The sequence below is a fragment of the Poecilia reticulata genome, linkage group LG14 (assembly GCF_000633615.1).
Source record: "Poecilia reticulata strain Guanapo linkage group LG14, Guppy_female_1.0+MT, whole genome shotgun sequence".
In the NCBI taxonomy this organism is placed as follows: domain Eukaryota; kingdom Metazoa; phylum Chordata; class Actinopteri; order Cyprinodontiformes; family Poeciliidae; genus Poecilia; species Poecilia reticulata.
This window is the reverse complement of record NC_024344.1, coordinates 19,181,887-19,200,604: the sequence shown is the minus strand read 5'-3', so window position 1 is coordinate 19,200,604 and position 18,718 is coordinate 19,181,887. Positions and strand designations below refer to the sequence as shown.

At 40.4% G+C, this 18,718-nt stretch overlaps 2 protein-coding genes and 1 long non-coding RNA gene across 3 annotated transcripts; all 3 read left to right on the top strand.

Annotated features, from left to right (window-relative positions):
* Positions 1 to 597, top strand: LOC103476146 (uncharacterized). Its single transcript, XR_535417.1, has 3 exons — positions 1 to 88; positions 217 to 296; positions 386 to 597. It is a non-coding gene; the product is annotated as an uncharacterized LOC103476146 (long non-coding RNA).
* A 1,617-nt stretch (positions 598 to 2,214) lies between these two features.
* serpinh1a (serpin peptidase inhibitor, clade H (heat shock protein 47), member 1a) lies at positions 2,215 to 6,379 on the top strand. The gene is made up of 5 exons (XM_008428279.2): positions 2,215 to 2,410; positions 3,930 to 4,538; positions 4,615 to 4,713; positions 5,674 to 5,906; positions 6,022 to 6,379. The coding sequence occupies exons 2-5, from the start codon at positions 3,941 to 3,943 to the stop codon at positions 6,322 to 6,324; spliced, it is 1,233 nt and encodes a 410-aa protein (XP_008426501.1). The 5' UTR covers positions 2,215 to 2,410; positions 3,930 to 3,940; the 3' UTR covers positions 6,325 to 6,379.
* Positions 6,380 to 7,542: 1,163 nt separating this feature from the next.
* On the top strand, positions 7,543 to 18,718 carry acer3 (alkaline ceramidase 3). Its single transcript, XM_008428277.2, has 11 exons — positions 7,543 to 7,708; positions 13,046 to 13,156; positions 13,265 to 13,317; positions 13,422 to 13,474; positions 13,926 to 14,007; positions 14,098 to 14,133; positions 15,018 to 15,076; positions 15,168 to 15,269; positions 15,546 to 15,650; positions 15,722 to 15,767; positions 15,877 to 18,718. The coding sequence occupies exons 1-11, from the start codon at positions 7,606 to 7,608 to the stop codon at positions 15,928 to 15,930; spliced, it is 804 nt and encodes a 267-aa protein (XP_008426499.1). The 5' UTR covers positions 7,543 to 7,605; the 3' UTR covers positions 15,931 to 18,718.

Here is an 18,718-nt window from a genome sequence, read left to right as displayed (position 1 = left end):
ATATGGAGAGAGAAGTTGTGTTTGAGTCCAGCTGGCGGTGAAGATCTGCTTCGTGTTAAGAGCAGGAGGCGGCGTGATCCTTCAGATGGTGAGAACTAGAGTAAACAGAACAGCACACACTCACATCTCAAACTATATAGACCCTATAAGTGCTAAATGGACTGAGCTTCTCCAGTCTTGCCAAATGCTCTGAGTATTTCCACTTTCTTGTTTCAGCCTGAAACATAAAAGCCAACCTGTCAGAGAGACGAGACACACGGAAAGTGACCAGTAGACGCTTTTGGTTTGGAGTGCAGGTACAATGTCTCCTCTCTTCGTTTTCTTCTCTCATCATTTGTGTTCAACAACTGTACACCGTCATTAACTCTGTGTGTTCTCTTCTTAGCTCCAGAAGCCCCGGCTTGCACCTCCACTCCCCAGCCGGTCGAGGCAGATGGCCGCCCGTCCTGAGCCTGGTTCTGCCGGAGGTTTCTTCCTGTTGAAAGGGAGTTTTTCCTCCCCACTGTCGCCCAGCTCTTGCTCACGATGGGGGATTGCGTCGAAGAATTCATGCAATCAGCTGGTTTCTTTAGATAAATAAATTGAGTTGGCTTGAAATGAGTTGTGTCTTTCTTTGTTCTGTGCTTTGTACACTGTGAGGAATCTGCAGTTCAATTCAAAGATACTTTATTTGTCCCAAAGGCAAAATAAATGGGGATGTGACTTAATATCATCTAAGTATCTTCAGTGGGTTGTTGTGGATGGGGCAGGATGATCCCCTCTGAAAGAAGACACTGTATGACAGTCTCAGATGATCTACTGATTACTGACAAAAATATTTGAAGCATGAATGAGAGTGAAGTTGTAATCTCTCCTTAATTGAGAAGACCCTGCATCATCATCATCATCATCATCATCATCATCATCATCATCATCATCATCATCATCATCATCATCATCATCATCATCATCATCATCATGCCTGCTGCTGGCCTCTGGTTTAATGCTCCCTGCCTTTGCTCTTTCTATTGTGTCAACAAAGATTTCTTTATCAAGCAACAGTGAGCACAGCGTCTGCACAGAAAAGAAAGAGGACTGGGTATATTTTTAGAATTAACTAACTGGCAACAACATTTCTATTCTTTCCAAATAGCTTAACTGGTTGACAAGTTATAATGGCATCATTTAATCATCATTTAACGAACATTTTCTGCATCCAACAGAATTGCTGATAGGGGCAGTGTTATGTCAAATTGACTTTTTTTTTTTTTACTTTACCTAAATCTCTTATGAACATCAAGTATGTCTGGTTTTCCCATCCAAGCCAAAGTGAACAAAAATGGCTCCAGAGGTCGTAGTGACTAAATGTATTGGCAGCTTTGTGCCGGATGTACATCCGTTGCTTCTGCTACTTCCTGCAGTACGATCCTCGTCCAAACAATGTGCAACCCTCAGGAGGATGTGACATTGGAGGCGGGATTCCTTTACATTTAACTCAGGCTCCAGTTTCAGACAATAAGGAGGCTGGTAAATCCTTCAGTTGGGAGGAGAGGGGGAAGAGACTACTACATGGCTAAGAACAGTTGTACAAAATGCTAACTTGACTACTACGCCCTCCAAATTATAAGGTGTGAAGATAAATAATCTTTTAATAATTTGACAGTTAATAATTTTAGTTTAGCATAGACTCACAAGGGTGTTAAAATCAGCCTTTGATTCATATTTAAATACGTCCTACGACTTCCTTACTCCCAGATGGCGACACAAATACGCAGCTACAGGAAGAGGAGGGGAAGGAAAAGGAGGTTAAAACTAGAGAAAAGTGTCTTACGGAGGAATTATTGTCCCTTAAACTTGAAACTGTAATTTTACAATCACAAACATCAGAATAATTTTGGGGGGATTTTATGAAAATCGCTGACATGAAATTGTACCAAATTGTGAAGGTCAATGAGACATGTTTTGTTTTATTCTTTACTAATAATAATATCTAGTGATGTGACAAAGATTCAAAAGCGTGGACACTTTTGCAAGGTGCCCTATGAGGCTGCACCAAATATGATTAAATAACGCTGAAGTTGTGTCAATGTAGAACATTTTTCACCAACTTTAAAAGCAAGGTTTCTAAATTTATCAACTGAGGAACATATTTTGATTTCCACGCCGTAGCTCCGAACTTCATATCCAGGCTTTAGGACCTGGGGGCGCGGGGTGTTTCGTTCTCCCACTGCTCCTTCTGGGTGGGACGGCCTAGAAACAGGAGCCCAGGGCAGAGATTTTTGTTCTCTCCCAGCACAGGAACTCCTTTTCTCCAACTTTTGTTCTCTACCGTGAGATACTCTGACTTCATGCTCAGAAGGCCGGAGCTTGTGGACCTATGTGAACCCAACTAGACAGCAAACTTGCTGAATTATTCCAAAGGCCAAATAAGGTAAACACTGGGCGTATGGAGGAGGGAGGGAGTCTTGGAGAACAAATGTCCAGACATTTTAGTCTGTCTGTCTGTCTGTCTGTCTGTCTGCCTGTGCTCTGGCGTTAAAGTTTCTGTTGCACATGCACGGATGGTTTTTGAAACCTGTTGGTGAGAGTGGCTGTTGAAGTCTGTAGGCCAGAATGAATGAGCGGGTGGGTGTAGTCATGTGAGATGGCTGCAGCTTTGGATCTGATTTCGTTTAGGAAGCAGGATGTTTCTTCTTCTTCAGTGGTTTTCTGCCTGTAGACACAATAATGCTTACTTCTAACCTGCCTGGAGCCTTGTTATCCATTCAAACTATTTTTAAGCCCAGGAAGATGAACTGATAATTCTACAGAGACAGTCGTGGTCCAACTTTACCTCTGATATGGAGATCTTGTGCTAGTCTACGATAATGCATCACTGATTCATTTGATATTTAAAGCAAGAAAGTTTAATCTTAAAGTGTCGTTTGCAGGATAGTTTTTAGATCTCACAAAAGCGGCCAACAACAGTTGGTTAGAAAAATGTTGCCTCGCAGAAAAAAATCTGATCCAGGTGAAGCCAGACATCGCTTCATCTTTTTATTTTGGTTTCCAGGCTTAAACCAGCGTGTAGAAAGCAAGCAGCCTGTTGTCACGCAGCAGAACTACGCTCTCCTTCAGGCTATTGGACGCTTTCTGAAAAGGGAACCAGAGCAAAAGTTTTGCATCACGTGTGGCAGCAAGCGGCCTCTTTTCCCACACAGCACAGAGCCAATCAGATTCAACCACATTCATTCCACTGGAAGATGACATTTGAGACCTGAAATCTAGTGCAGAGCCCAGTCATGAGCATCTCAGATTACGTAGACCAGGGTTTTGGTTCAGATAGATCCAAAACTGTCTATGTGGCTGTACAAGAATTTCACGTCTTTTCTGGGAAGTTTTCTACACGTAGTAGGTCTGACTTCCAAAAGAATTTTGATGAATTTAAACAGCAAGAAAGGTGAATATTTGAGTTTGTTGTGTATTTTTGTCAACTTTGTCAGTCCAAATTATACAAACGCAAATGCAAATACAAACACATAGTTTTTTTTTTAAGTAGTTTGTTTTAGAATTGTCGTCTGACGGTCGTTTAAGCAATGGCAGCTGAGGAAGTGAACAAAGCCGTTCAGTATACCAAATATTGAATAAACACTCAACAGTCGTCTGTTTCGGCTCAACACCTGGTTGGAGGATGGTTGTTTATAGTGCAGCCGATTTCTGGTAAGCTTCATAGCATCGAACCTCTGCATTAAATGTGTCACAGGCAAATATTAGTTATTGGATAACATTTAAAACCTCGTCAGAGTCCATGAGCCCAGACCCTCTGTATGTACCAAACCAGATAGTACAACGGGATGGTCTTTATAAGTCTATTACAGTAGTTTGGTCAAATGTGGGGGTTTGTTCTTCTGTATGTGGAAGTTTGACTCACAATAAAAAAACAAAAACAACTGACTTCATGTTCTTTTCAGGTTTTGTAACAATGTGGCTAACATTCCTGGTGCCCCTGGCCCTTCTGGCCCCGGCGATCTCAGCTGCCACGGCTACAACAGCAGATAAAGTCCTTAGCAACCATGCCACCATACTGGCTGACAACAGCGCCAATCTGGCTATCAGCCTCTACCAGAACATGGCGAAGGAAAAAGGAGCAGAGAACATCCTCATCTCCCCCGTGGTGGTGGCCTCCTCCCTGGGTCTGGTGGCTCTCGGGGGGAAGGGTTCCACGGCTTCCCAAGTGAAGACCATCCTGAACGCAGCCAAGGTTCAGGACGAGCAGCTGCACTCTGGTTTGGCGGAGCTCCTCACCGAGGTGAGCGACCCAAAAGAGCGCAATGTCACCTGGAAGATTAGCAACCGCCTCTACGGACCGAGCTCCGTCACCTTTGCGGAGGATTTCGTGAAGAGCAGCAAAAAGCATTACAAATGTGACCATTCCAAGATCAACTTCAGAGATAAAAAGAGTGCCGTTAACTCCATCAACGAGTGGGCGGCCAAGTCCACCGACGGCAAGCTGCCCGAGGTCACCAAAGACGTGGAAAACACCGATGGAGCAATGATCATCAATGCTATGTTTTTCAAACGTAAGTGTGTATCTCTGTGTGGAATTGAACCGTTTCATCTGAAGGAGCTCTAAATAAGCCTGGCCTTTCCTCACAGCTCACTGGGATGAGCAGTTCCACCCCACAATGGTGGACAACCGAGGGTTCCTGGTGTCCGGAAGCTACACTGTGGCATTGCAGATGATGCACCGCACAGGTGGGTCAAAGAATCTGTTTGTTTTTTTGTGCTTTTTTTTTATGATGGGAAAAAATAGACATAAGCATTTTTTTGTGCTGTTCACACAACAAAAACTGTGGAAAAAGAATTTCTGATAACTGCTTAGATCGATTCACAAATTACAGATATGACACAAAACTATTTTACTTAAAGGGATAGTGTTTTGTGGGCTGCACAGTGGCGCAGTTGGTAGAGCTGTTGCCTTGCAGCACGAAGGTTCTGGGTTCGATTCCCGGCCCTGGTCTTTCTGCATGGTCTTTCTGCATGGAGTTTGCATTCTCTCCCTGTGCATGGTGGGTTTTCTCCAGGTACTCTGGTTTCCTCCCACAGTCCAAAAACATGACTGTCAGGTTAATTGGCCTCTCCAAATTGCCCCTAGGTGTGAGTGTGTGTGTGTGTGCATGGCGTGTGTCTCTGTGTTGCCCTGCGACAGACTGGTGACCTGTCAGGGTGTACCCTGCCTCTCGCCCGGAACGTTAGCTGGAGATGGGCACCAGCAACCCTCCCGACCCCACTGAGGGACAAGGGTGAAAGAAAATGGATGGATGTTTTGTGTGTTTTTGTACATTTCATTAACTCCTATAAAATGTTTGTTGCATTTTCAGCCCAAACTGGCAAAAAAAAAAAAAAAAAAAAGTATTGGAAACGCTTTGACGCCATCTAGCGATCAAAGTTATACTCATTTATACAAAAAATGTGCTAATTAGTACATTAAATGTTGATAGAGGAGTAATGTGATGACTTCCTGGAGGCGGAGTCAAATGTCTTTAAGTCATATTTTATATATATAGCATTGTTATAACAACTGAAGTTAGCATAATTAATGACTGGTCTATAAAATGACACTATGTGCCTGGAAAACACGTAATAACGCCCCTTTAAGAGGTTCTTCAGGGTGTAGTGTATGAACAGTTGTGGGACCTGTTTTTTTTTTTTCAGGTCTATTTGACTTCTATGATGACACAACCAATAAACTGTATCTTCTGAGCTTGCCTTTGGCTCATAAGAAGTCCACAGTGGTGTTCATCATGCCCTACCATGTGGAGCCTCTGGACAGACTAGAGAAGATGCTCAGTAAAAAGCAACTGGACACATGGATGGGAAAAATGAAGCAGACACCAGTGGCTGTTTCTCTGCCTAAAGTCAGCATGGAAGTTAGTCACAACCTGCAGGTAAAACACGCCACACTTCATGAGACTTGATTTGGAGAAAATTCACCACTCTGAGATTCTCACCCTTACAGTTGCATCACATTGAATCTTTCTGCTCCTTTTTTTTTTTTTTTAGAAGCACCTTCAGGACCTGGGCCTCACCGAGGCTGTGGACAAATCCAAAGCTGATCTGTCCAACGTCTCTGGGAAAAAGGACCTCTATCTGTCCAGCGTACTCCATGCTGCGGCCTTGGAGTGGGACACTCATGGAAATGAAATTGATACCAGCGTCTTTGGCACAGAGAAACTCAAAACCCCAAAGCTGTTTTATGCTGACCACCCGTTCATTTTCCTCATCAAGGACAAGAAAACAAACTCGCTCCTGTTCATCGGCCGGATGGTCAGGCCCAAAGGAGAAAAAATGAGAGATGAGTTATAACTCAATCTGTATGCTCTGGATGTGTTTTGATGTTCTATAATTGTATTCCCCTGTTATAAAAGCCATTCCAAAACACAGAATATGGGAATTGTGTTAGGTATTTTTTACAATAGAGTTTTCCAACTGACAATAAATTATTTCATATTTTATATTGTAGATTGAGAACAAGAAAATAAAAATACTGCAATCTGGATTATTGCGGTCAATTATGGGATATTTGTTCAACTGTAATGTCTGAATGGGTTATTTTCAAGATGAAGCATTTCAGTGGCAAATTCTAAAATTTGAGATTTAAAAAAAAGCCATATTTTTTCCAAGAGTGGTAAGTATATTTTTGTTTCTGTTCTTTGCACTGATGCAGTCTGTTATTTTTTTCATGCTCTCCTGATGCACTTGGAAACAGCTGATTCACCTAAATATTCTTCATTTTTAAAAGAATGCCTTTCATGTTTGAGAAAAAAAAAGTCTGTGAGTCATATCCTTCTTTTAAAATAAAGAGTGTGAGAAAACATGTAGCTGTGTTTTTTTTAATTATGTAATTGCTTCTACTCATGTGTAATTTTATGTCAGCAATTTCCCAAAGTGAGGTTTATCAAAATAATACATGGGAAGCAGTAAATAATAACAATAATACTGGTGTTATGTTTTTCTCATTTGAATTATTATTAATTTTTTTGGTACATATTAATGTTTCAGTGCATTCTGAAACACTCCCTAGCCTTTATCGCCACCTATCGGCTTTATGGTTACACTACATACAGGCACAGCTGTTTCAACGTCCTTCTCCCGTTTTTATTTTAATCTCAGAGAAAGTAATATCTAGTAATGTTGCAGTTTTTACATTATTACATAAAAGTTTTATAATAACATAAACTTTGAAACACCAAACCAAATCGGCAACAGTTGTGCATGTTTCAAACTAGCCTTACACACGTCTAAATATTGCAAGTGTGGTAATAATACTTTAAAGTAAAACTGTGCTATTAACTGGTTACTTTTGGTGTAGTTTCCATTTTTGTGTTCATGCCTAGATTTTCACCATTACTGTTTTCAACTAGTAGGCCTACGTGTTGAAAAAAATAAAAAATAAATGAATAAAAAATAATTTTTTCTCGCAAATATCCTGACTGTACACGCATGTTTTGATGTGTTGTAGTCTGTTTCTATCTGCCAGTCCATCTCGAGCTCCCGAGTAGGAGGGCTCGCGCATTGCTCGCGCACAGCTCGCGCTGTGATGGGACTACAAACCCGTTAGCGCCCTCCGCTTCCTCCTCTTCCATCATGGCTCCCTCGATAGACAGGCAAGGATACTGGGGGCGGCCGACCTCAACGCTGGAATGGTGCGAGGAGAATTATGTCGTCTCTTTCTACATCGCGGAGTTCTGTGAGTAAGATATTTCTTTCCCTTTTACCGAAAAGCCGCGTGTCCAAGGGTTCGTTTTTAAGAGACTTTTCGGCGATAAGAGTCATACTGTACACGTACAGTCAGTCGCCCGTAATAACGTAAACATTGAGACTGGGCATGTACGGCTACACAGCTGGAACAATTATCCAGTGTGTCTGAAATACCGCGCTCATTTCGGCTCTGTTTATATGCTAAGTGTTAGCCTGTACGGCACCTGACCTGCCATAAAAACTGTCTGGTAACAAGGGAAACAGAAACATATTGGGCATGTTGTGAACCTGCTCTCTGACGAACAGTTTTACTAAAGATCGATTCGTGCAGTGCAGCGACAGCTGGGTAATGTAATCATTAGCAAAATCCTTAAACATCTACCTTACTCTTTGTCAGCAGCTGTGTTGCATTTCAACCAGAGGTGGATCTAGGCAGCTGGAGTCTTGGGCGAAACTAGCCATGTTGCCCCCCTACTCCCTTCCATGCCCTTTTTAAAATATTTATATAAATATTTACTTTAACGTATTTAGAGTCTAATTGAATCTTATTTCTACAATTAGTCCTTGTTTGTAAATTGATATAAAAATATCTCTCTAGCCATTTTATTAAAAAAAAAAAAATCTTGGACTCTTGACCTATAGCCCAGTTTGCAGTTTCTGGGGATGTTGTTGTTGAACTAAAGCTAATAAATGTTTTAACCTCAGAGGTTTAAACTCCTACTTCGTTTCGGCATGACAGGCTTCATGTAGGCATAAAGTTCTGTTTTTTTTAAAGTGTACTTCTAAGGTTTCACGTGTTTTGTACATATGTTTGTTGTTGTTTCTTAGGGATTTTTCCTTTTTGGCATTGTCTATTTTTAAACATGTAGTGTGGCTTAACAGAAAATGTACTCTGATTTTGCTATAAGTATATCTTAGGTACAGGAGATGCATAAAATAAAATAAATTATTACGACATTTGACTGCAGCGGACGTCTGTCTATTGACAATTCGGTATCCACAGATTGAATTTTAAAAAATGGTGCAGTTTAAACTGGTATCCTCCATTTCAGTAGGTGGCAGTAGCTAAGCTAAAGTTTGTTTACGAGCAGCAAAGAGAAAGTATGGGCAGGGCAAGCATAACCTCACCACAAATTAGCATTGGCTGCTACAGCTCACAAGAGAGCAGATAAATTTCATAAATTAAATTTCTCATGTGTGTGTTAGGTAATTCCTTGGGCTCGATGTCTAAACCTGCCTCTGGTTTTAAGTTAGTTGTTGATTCTTGGAGTGCGTGATTCTCAGTCACATCTTTAAAGCTGATAAAACATTCCTTCAGCTCTGTTTGAGTCTTCTTGTTTGGTCTAATGATAAAAACTGGTTCCTCGAGCACCACTATCTAAGATGTAAACAGCGCTTCCATCAGACCATTTAGACAGCTGCCTTGTCAGCAGGGCGATGCGACGATATGGCAAAAGCTGCACTTTTACTCACACACGCCCAAACATCTCGGCAGCGTTCAACATCACAGGGATCGTTTATTCAAATAGCACTTGTCAATGCGTGTAATGCGTACGAGAATAAAGAAAGGGCAAATAATTAGTTAAAAATGTGCAGAGTTAATAGGTTTATCCAGGTAAACTAGTTTACGTCTGCCTAAGGCAACAACTTTTTTCAACGGGAAGTCAGGCCAGCTGGGTCAGAGTTCAGACCTCCTTTGTAGCGACAATCAACGGAATATCGCTGACAGGTTTTCTAAACCTTCACTCCCCCAACAACACACCTGCTGAATACCAACAGTTGAGGCTTTTGTTTGCATAAATAACACGCGCACCAGCCCCGCAGAGGCGGTGGTTGTCAGCTGCAGGAGAATGGCTTGGCATTTAAACGACCCTTATTCAGGTTTCAGCGGCCGGAACGCGGCTTTGTTCCTGGAGCGGGGCCGGAACGTTCAGCCTACGTCTGAGGCGTCACTTTGGTGGATTATCTCTGTGACAGCGGAGCGCGGCCGTCGTGAGGGACGTCGCCGCACACATGCTACTCGGATATTTGCACTTGTCGTTGAAATGTTTAAACGGCGCACCCACAGTGACGCGCTGCGGCGCGCTCAGGGTTTGTTTGCGTTTGTTATCCGTTGCCTGAGCGCATGCATGCATGCATGCATGCATTTTAAAACGGCACATGCCTTGACTTTTATGTTCAAATTCTGGGTCATGTTCTGATTGTTTCCACGATCGGCGCCTCTCATCGCACCACTTTTGTCCTTTCTTAAATTTTTAGGATTGGTTATAAAGTTGAGCATGAAATGAAACAAACACTGCAGGACTTTTTTGTTTTGCTCCCACTTTTAACAAATGACAATTTAAAGTCATTTTCCCACAACGATTCCTAGTCAAATTTAAGGAAATGTTATATTAATGCAATAAATAATGTCTTAGATGGAGTTATTTCAGTCTAATCAACCTAGTTTATAAAAGCTAGCTGACCCAAACAGCATGCACAATGAAAATAAGTGTGAATACTGTGCAAGACAAATTTCAAGATATGGAGAATTAATTTGATTAATGCAGCGCTGTTACAAATTACTTATATTTTTTATCACATTTAAATGTTTCAGATCTTTGAGCTAAATTTTGCATCAAAGATAACCTGAAAAAAACCCTCAAATGCACTTTTCAAATGGTGATTTAAATTTTGAAGACGGATTGCACCGCTCAGTGAATCATAATTTAATTGTAATTAAACAAAAAAAACAAATTAAGTTCCATTTCAAAAGTTACTCTCTGATTATTTCTACATCTCCATATCATTCTCTTATCTGAAGATAAAAAACAAACCGGATGATATCTCTCAGTCTGGAGTTAGGTCTGCAAAGTTCTTTCAAAGACTTTGGGGTTTCTGTGAGAGGTAGTAGCTACAAACAGGGAGAACAGATGGAGAGGGGGCGCTAACGCTTCTTTGTGGTACCAAAATCACTGAGGGCTCATCTACGACTCAACCAGGAAGTCACAGAAAACCCAGAACAACATCCAAAGCAGGGCCTCCCAACCTGTTGTTCATATAGATTCTTTTCAGAAAATAATGGTCGCCTTGTTCCTGCACTTCTGCACAGGAATTAGATTTCAGCATTTAGCAGCTTATCCAGACTTGCTCTAATTGCTACATTGAGCTGAATTTTACAACTTGCCTTTTTTCCATTATCCTTCTAGACGAGACTTAATTCCCTGCTAAATCATGCTGCAAGCCTTAGCACATTTAGGTTAGTTTTCTAGCTTTTTATTTGTCTCCTAAATTCAATTCCGGGTGTGACGGTTTAGGAGAATGTCCTGCCATCAGTTTTTGACCTTACGCTTATTATTGTAGAAGGATAATAATCTGAAGCACATCAGCAAAAACGAACAAGGCTAGCATCACTCTGAGCTGTGGAAAGTCAGCAAAGTCAAAGTCTGGAATAAATCTGAATGTGTTGCTGTGGTGTTGTTTGTGTTTTCTAATCTTTTTAAAATGTTTGCATTTCTAAGGCTTTATAGTTGGTATTAATCTTTCAATAACGCATAATTATCAAGTGATATTTTCAAATTTCCTTGAAAACTTTAAAGATTTTTTTACCTCAAAAACACGACAAACTGCTGGATGAATGACAGCACACTATCACCAGGCTTAGCAAGTTGTCTGAACATACATGACTCTGATTATTATCTAAATCACATTTCCTGTGGTTCTGATAATGTTAAAGCAGAACAACAATCAGGTACAACATGGTCACCAAATCAGTCAAAGGTAATTCTTCAACAAGAGGTGTAAGCACTTCTCTGGATATAATTCGAAGGTCAGAAATCAATAGAAACCTTCCATATTGAGCTCTGTGCCAGCCACATACGCTGCAGAATCAAACACACCCATCGTCCCACTGGACTGTGAAGCAAGTTCAACAGATGACGGTTCGTTATCTGACTGCTGTCAGCCTAATAAAAGCAACCCTCCTGAGTTGACCCAGGAAGGTGACTGCTTTGCCAACTCAGCAACTAGTTGTGTTCCCACTGAAAGGCAGCAGAGGCCCATTCAGGAGCGCTAAGAGGCTCAGAGATGCCGAATTATTGCAGGAATCGGTGGATCCTGCAGGAAATTTTGAACAGATAAACTCCGAAGCGGCTGATGCTTGATTGAGTTGGTGCTAATAACGCGGCATTCCTGTTTCACGCGGTGTTACAGAGCCATAAAAATATTATCTGTTTAGTCTTAGAAACAAGGACAAGGTTACGTTGCCTTAATGAGTCCCTTCTGCAGATAAACGGTTTGTTCTGCTTGATACGCCTGATTGTGGGGCTGTGTTTTATTCAGATCATTGTTGGAGATTTGATAACGTCATCTAGTGGCGTCTGTTTTTATCTGCAGATGTTCAACAGGAGCCACGTGTTTATGTTCACCGCAAGAACACAAAACCTTACCAAGTAATTTTGGTTTGGTTTCCAGTGCAAATATCTGGAATAGATATTTGCACTGGATATTTTGAATAGATATTTTGTCTTATTTAGTACACTTGAAATAAGACCATACTAACTTATAGGTAACTTTTTTTTTTTACCAAGATAGAGGAGCTTGTTTTAAGTCGATGATTGCTTAATATTGATGAAAAGTATTTGTTCCATGGGCAGATTATTTCTATTTATAAGTGAAATAATCTGCTAATTGAACAAGTACTTTTTCATCATTGTTAAGGAATTAATTACTCAAACTCCTAAGAAGTAACTTTTTCTCCTGAAAAAGCTACTTGAATGTTAGTTTTGTCTTATTTCAAATGTACTGAGATATTTGCAGTAGGAACAAAACCAAAAAATACTTGGTAAGATTTTGTGTTTGGTTTTTAGCCAGGCCACATGCATTTATAGTGCTGCAAAGGCACATTCAAAAGCAACAGTTTGGTCATATTAGAAGATTAAAAAAAGAGCTTCGATAAGGAGAAACTGCCATGTCATCTTTTATCTTAACTTCAACTTAAAAATAAACTTGTGAAGTTAAAAGAAGTGATAGAAAATGCAAACATTTGGCCAGCTTCAGTCAAATTAGGAATCAACAGGTCAGACCTCAAAGAAAACAGGAACTCTGTATAGACCAGGAAAAGCCTGAACGTGGTGGAAACCTAATTAGTAACCCTGGAAACTGGATTGAACTCAAGGTTACCTCAGCGACATCACATCCTGTTTTGTACTGCGGGCCCTTTTTAAACCGACAGGAAGACTTTAAGCAAAAGCAGGAGTAGAGTACCACTTAGCTCAACAATAGAAGTAGCTGCAGATGTTTCGATCTAAAGTCGGACCCACTGACTTGTTCTCTTCTGTTTGAACAGGGAACACTGTCAGCAACCTGATAATGATTCTTCCGCCCATATACGGAGCCGTCCAGACGTTCCGGGACGGCCTGGAGTTTCGTTATATCTACTCGTTTCTTGGTCTTTCAGGTGAGGCTGAAGGCCTCACAGCCGATACTCCTGCTGGTCACGCCGCTCGTACGACAGAATGTTAAAACGTCTTTCCGTTTCTTTCTGTGTGTGTTTCGTGCGACGCAGCCGTAGGTGTCGGCTCCTGGTGCTTCCACATGACGCTGCTGTATGAGATGCAGGTGGGATACGCAGCCGTTTCATCCTCTCACACTCCACACATCCGCAGACAAGCTTTCTTGTTCTCAATAAAATGTATTTGTGTTTTCTTTCTGCTATTTTGCAGCTGCTGGACGAGTTGCCAATGATTTACAGTACATGTGTGTTTGTGTACTGCCTGTAAGTGGTTCAGATTTTATTTTTATTTATTTTGGTGCATTTAAGGCCCTTTACAGATGAGCTGGTTTTGAAAGCTGGTCTAAAATGCTCAGTAACATTTTATGTAAATGAGTTGTTAGGGTTAGCAATAATTCTGCTACCGCTCCAGAAGGAAATACATAATTTTTAGTGTTTTCCCTGATTGAATATATATGAGTTTTTTCTAATTGTTTCCTTTGTTTTGCTACTGCAGTAAAAAAGGATTTCATTTAAGTTTTTTTTTTTTTGCCAATTTGTCCACACCTGTATAATGTGCTGTAAAAAGACCTGTTGAATCCAATTTCAAGTGAATGCCTCACAGCTCCGGGGAACTATAATGTTCCAGCCGTGTGTGTACTTCATGAACCGCTTCCTTTCAGCCTCACCTTTTAACGCAGATTAAGCCAAAGCTAAAAGTATTTCTTTCGTTCAGATACGAGTGCTTCAAGCAAGAGAACAGCATCAGTGTGTTTCCTATCGTGTTGTTGATCATCTTCAGCGTCTCGGTCACCTTGGTGAGTGTCTGCAAGCGCTTTAAAAGTTGTTTACTGTAACCATAGTAAACAAAAACAGTCATATCCTCTCATTCTTTGTATCTTGTTCAGGTGTACCTGCAGTGGAAGGAGCCAGTGTTTCACCAGGTAAGGTGTTTGTCTGCCCTTGTTTGCTAGCAGGGTGCAGTTGGCTGTAGGTCACCTTTAACTTATGTAAACAGTGGACCCGCCCACACAGCAGGCGCGCTCTGGATGGTAGATGCTGATTGGTAGGCAGTGTGTACACGGTTCACTACATTTTTGGTATTCTTCTATCATAAGAACTGTTTTTTTCATTTGTTTGATTTTCTTATCTTTAAGAACTTCAAAGAGTAGCTGCTATAGACCTGAGTGGAGATTCGATTTGATTATTTTCAATAATATAGGTATAACCAGTCCCTGGATCAACTGCACAAAATACAAGAGTTTTATTTTTGACGTGACATCTAGAAACCGCTTGCTGCATTCTTGTTGGTTGTGCAGGAGGCTCCACCTCTGCTTTTCAAAGATGCACGGTTGCATAATTGTGCATCTGTTTGCAGCCATTTTCACGTGCAAGCTTAAAGATTGAGTTGGGCAGCGTAGGCCAGCAGCAGCTAATTTGGATTTAAACGTTAATCTGGTTTTGCTGACCTTTGTAACACTTTTTAAATCTAATTTTTAAACTTTTTTTGTTTTTTCATATAAATAAAGAAGTAAACAAATTGCTTAGTTTCTCTGCCTTCCAGGCCAGGTGATGCACTTTCCTGAACTGGTGTTACTTACACCAGTTAGTCTGCAGGATATTTATTTACCCGGTAAGCAGAAGTGAAACTGCTGACACTTTTGCTTTTCCTTCCACGTGCAACATTTCTGTAAAACCTCACTTTCAGTAAGCCAAATGAAAACACATTAAAAAGACGTTTTTCTCTCCAGCAAAACTCCTCTTGGCCTAACTCTTTAAACATTTGCTCATGGACTGCTTTAGATCTAAGTACGGATCCTCTTTTCAGGTCATGTATGGTGCCCTGGTAGCTTGCCTGGTGATGCGTTCGGTCTTCATTGTTACATGGTAAGTAACACCAGTCACGTGAAGAGAATAGTTCAGACGTATTCAATAAAGCAGCGTCCTGATGAAAGCCTGTGCGGCCCTGTGTTTTCAGGGTGTACCCGTGGCTCAGGGGCCTGTGTTACACCTCTTTAGGGATCTTTATGTTGGGCTTCCTGCTGTGGAACATCGACAACATTTTCTGTGACTCGTTAAGGTGAGAAGATTTAATGTAAAGCGTTTTAGAAATGTCATATTGACAGTAAAAAAGACAAGTGAAGTAGCACAGATTTCATCTAAATGATATCTTAGATGTAAAAGAATAGGAATGTATTTTTTTATTTTTCTGATATTTAAAAATATACAAGAAGTGTAGACATTTTTAAGATCATAAATTAAACTGACTAAAATCCTTTTGGATTTATTTGTTGATCAAAGTAGGAAATAAAATTGCCTGAAAGTATTTTTTCTTTTTTTTCTTTTCCTAACTCAGAGTCAGTAGACAAGTGCTGCCCCCTGGTGTTGGAGTGATGACACAGTTCCATGCCTGGTGGCACATTTTCACAGGTCTCGGCTCCTACCTGCACATTCTCCTCAGGTAAGATCCCTAGTCTGTGTCAACAAAGTGCTCGGTTATGACGACTTACGCTGCTGCCTGCATCCCTCCAGCTTGCAGATCAGATCCACCTACCTCAAGTATAGACCAAAAGTTAAGGTATGCCAGTGTTGTTACTTTTCTGGGACAAGCTTTTAAAAGATTTTGAAAGGTTTGTAGCTTGAAACTCTTGAGTCCTGACCTGTTGCTGGATGTTCCCTTCGTTCAGTTTCTGTGTGGCGTCTGGCCCACTTTGCACATTGAACCACAGAAGACGAGCTGAAGTGAGAAGATGAGGAGCAGCTTAAGCACGGTGACTGCCGAACCGGGCGCTACTGGCAGAAACCCACCTGTGTCACCTGGCTACTGCTGGGAACTTGGCCCTCAGGCAAGCAACTGGTGTACCACAGGGCGCCAACTTAGGGACCATTTGGTTCTGAGCTGTGGAAAATGACTAAGTAAAGTATAGCACTGAATTATTTCAAGAAACTGAAGATTCTTTCCATTGATTATAATTTATTAGATTAGTATGTTTAAGTTATTTTTAAGTGGGTAGTTTCTTTTTTTTTTTTTCTTTTTTTTTTTTTTCCCCCAAACAGCCATTTTCAGTGAGTGAATGATGCAGCCCACTTCAGTGGCAATTATAGAAGGAAATATAAAAGTTTTATTGTTAAAATAGTTGAACAGCTGTAATTAATTCAGTCTTTGCTTATGACTAATCCGGTAAATAATAAAATATGAGCCAAAATATATTTATGGCCCCCTTCAAATGAGATGATATCTTTGCTTAGGCTTAGTTTTGTAAGAAGCTAAATCAGTTTATTGTATAGTTTTTTTTTTTTTAAGAAAATAATAAAACAAACTTATAGTGGAAGTGAACAAGTTTTAATCTAATAAGGAAAGATTTTTTTTTTATTTGCATTGCTGAAGGTTGAACTTTTACTTGAATTTTCCACAAAATGATGACATGCCATAACTGGAATTCAGATGCTCTTTTTTTTTTTTTTTTTTTTTACCTTAATTAACGTTATTGCCAAAGTCGCACGTGTTGGCTTGTATTTAGTTGTCATCCAATGTGTGAAATGTATTACTGGTTTACCTTGCAATGTTTTAATGAAAGCTTGTAACACTGGATTGTAGCGTTCAGGCTCACAGTACAAAGCAAGGCTGGGTTTTATATATATATATATATATATATATATATATATATATATATATAAAAGCAGCTAGAATTTTTGACCGTTAATGGTGCTGGAGTGAGAGGCATTTTCCCCTCAACTATTGCTGCACACTGGCAGTCAGCAGGCTGAAAAGAGGCTCATATAAACTCTATTCTTACTTGCTGAAAGGATGAATAGTACAATAAAAAAATATAGCTACATACAGTTATGTATTAATTTGGGATGTCCTGCTCAGGATGTTTGCTCCCAACACCAAACCAATCGTTTAATAACAGCGATCAGCAAATTCTGACAACATGTCAAAATGCGCATAGTTTCATCATTTCTTAGTAGCACTTATTTTGTTTTGATATGTCTTGTTGATTATTTCCATCTGCTGACACAGGCAGACAGGAAGCTGCTACAGCCTCTCTATCTGTTTGTGAAAGTTGATATGAACAGAAAACCCAGATCTGATGAACAGGTTAGTGGACACAAACTATATCTTAGCTGCACATTACCTGCATCAAATATGTATGTCATATGCATTCCTGGAGGTGCAGCTGGCATGAAATTCTTCAGGAACTCCAAAAACGGTCATTTCTAACACTGCCATAATCAGGAATATGTAATATCTGGAATCAGATTGGGACATCCCTTGTAGAAAATGAATGAGATGGATTATTTTAGCAGGAAAATGGCTAATTTTCCATTAGCAATGAGATCAAGTTATGTATTTTACTCACTTTATATAAATGAACTCCCAAGTTTTCATACAGCCTAACATTGGCCCGTGCCTAGTTACCACAGCAACGCTTCTGAAGACGGTCGACCAAAATCAAAATCCAACTATTCAAACTGAACAAGATTTCACTTTTATCACAAGCCTGAGCAGCATTTACTAAAAGAGAGACAGGAAATCTCATCACAAGACTCGACACAAAACACTTTAACATCACTGACTGTGCTGCATTTTATTTCAAACGGTTATTTATTGCTTTCTTCTCTGTTATTTATTGGTTTTAGTCATCACACAGCTCATCCAGATGAAACTGCACAGAGGACTATGAGTAGTTTGTGATTCAACCACTGGATGGCGCACCTTTCCAGCTCATTGCTGCATCATCTGGTCTAAAACCTTCCTACCGTAGAGCTGCGGGAATCTTTGCCTCTGTTTTCATGTCTTAGATTTTGTGTTTAATGAAGGGCTTTTAGTGTTTTTTTTTTTTTGTTACTGTGAAGTGGTGCAGGCGCATTGGCATCAAAAACTACAGAATGCTTGAAACAAGTGGATATATGGAATATGCACATTTTAGCCACTAGGAGACGCGTTTATGTAATCTGAGGCAGCACACGACGCATCACTTCGTTCTTCATGATACACACACGCATTTGGTTTTTTTTTTCAGTGTACAAGCCCAGTGTTAAAAACATCCATAAGCACAATATATGAAACATAAGTATTAGCCTCCTCCAGGTGTCTTTGTGAATCTTTGCTCTGTGTTATCTCAAAGTCTCTGCTCATCAGTAAGAACTGAGCAGATCTCAAAGAGGGTGCCTTATTGTTATCACTGCAGTGTAACCCAAGTTGCCTTGATATTTGTGATAAACCTCTCATTTCATCCACCGTATTCTACCACGCACCCTAGCCCCTCCGGTTATTAGCCACCGACGCTTCAGAAGGACCAACGTTCACGGCTTTAAATGTTAAGTCTGTGCCTGACTCTTCGGCCTCCCATCCAGGTCGCGTGTGGAGCTTCCATACTGTTCCACGTACATCTTGCCTGTATAAAGGTGTCATCCTGTAACAGTTTCTGTGTTTAAGGCCAGAACACCAAACTCTGCCAACAGTTTTGTTGTAATTTGATCAGTCTTTGTTGATGTCAAATAAAGGATATTGTGTCAAACTCT

Excerpts from the sequence above, each read along its gene's own strand:
- serpinh1a (XM_008428279.2), top strand. The coding sequence starts at position 3,941 with ATGTGGCTAACATTCCTGGTGCCCCTGGCCCTTCTGGCCCCGGCGATC. Across the intron at positions 4,539-4,614 it reads CAATGCTATGTTTTTCAAAC|CTCACTGGGATGAGCAGTTC; the intron begins GTAAGTGTGTAT and ends CTTTCCTCACAG. Across the intron at positions 5,907-6,021 it reads AAGTTAGTCACAACCTGCAG|AAGCACCTTCAGGACCTGGG; the intron begins GTAAAACACGCC and ends TTTTTTTTTTAG.
- acer3 (XM_008428277.2), top strand. The coding sequence starts at position 7,606 with ATGGCTCCCTCGATAGACAGGCAAGGATACTGGGGGCGGCCGACCTCA. Across the intron at positions 14,134-15,017 it reads AGGAGCCAGTGTTTCACCAG|GTCATGTATGGTGCCCTGGT; the intron begins GTAAGGTGTTTG and ends TCCTCTTTTCAG. Across the intron at positions 15,270-15,545 it reads ATTTTCTGTGACTCGTTAAG|AGTCAGTAGACAAGTGCTGC; the intron begins GTGAGAAGATTT and ends TTCCTAACTCAG.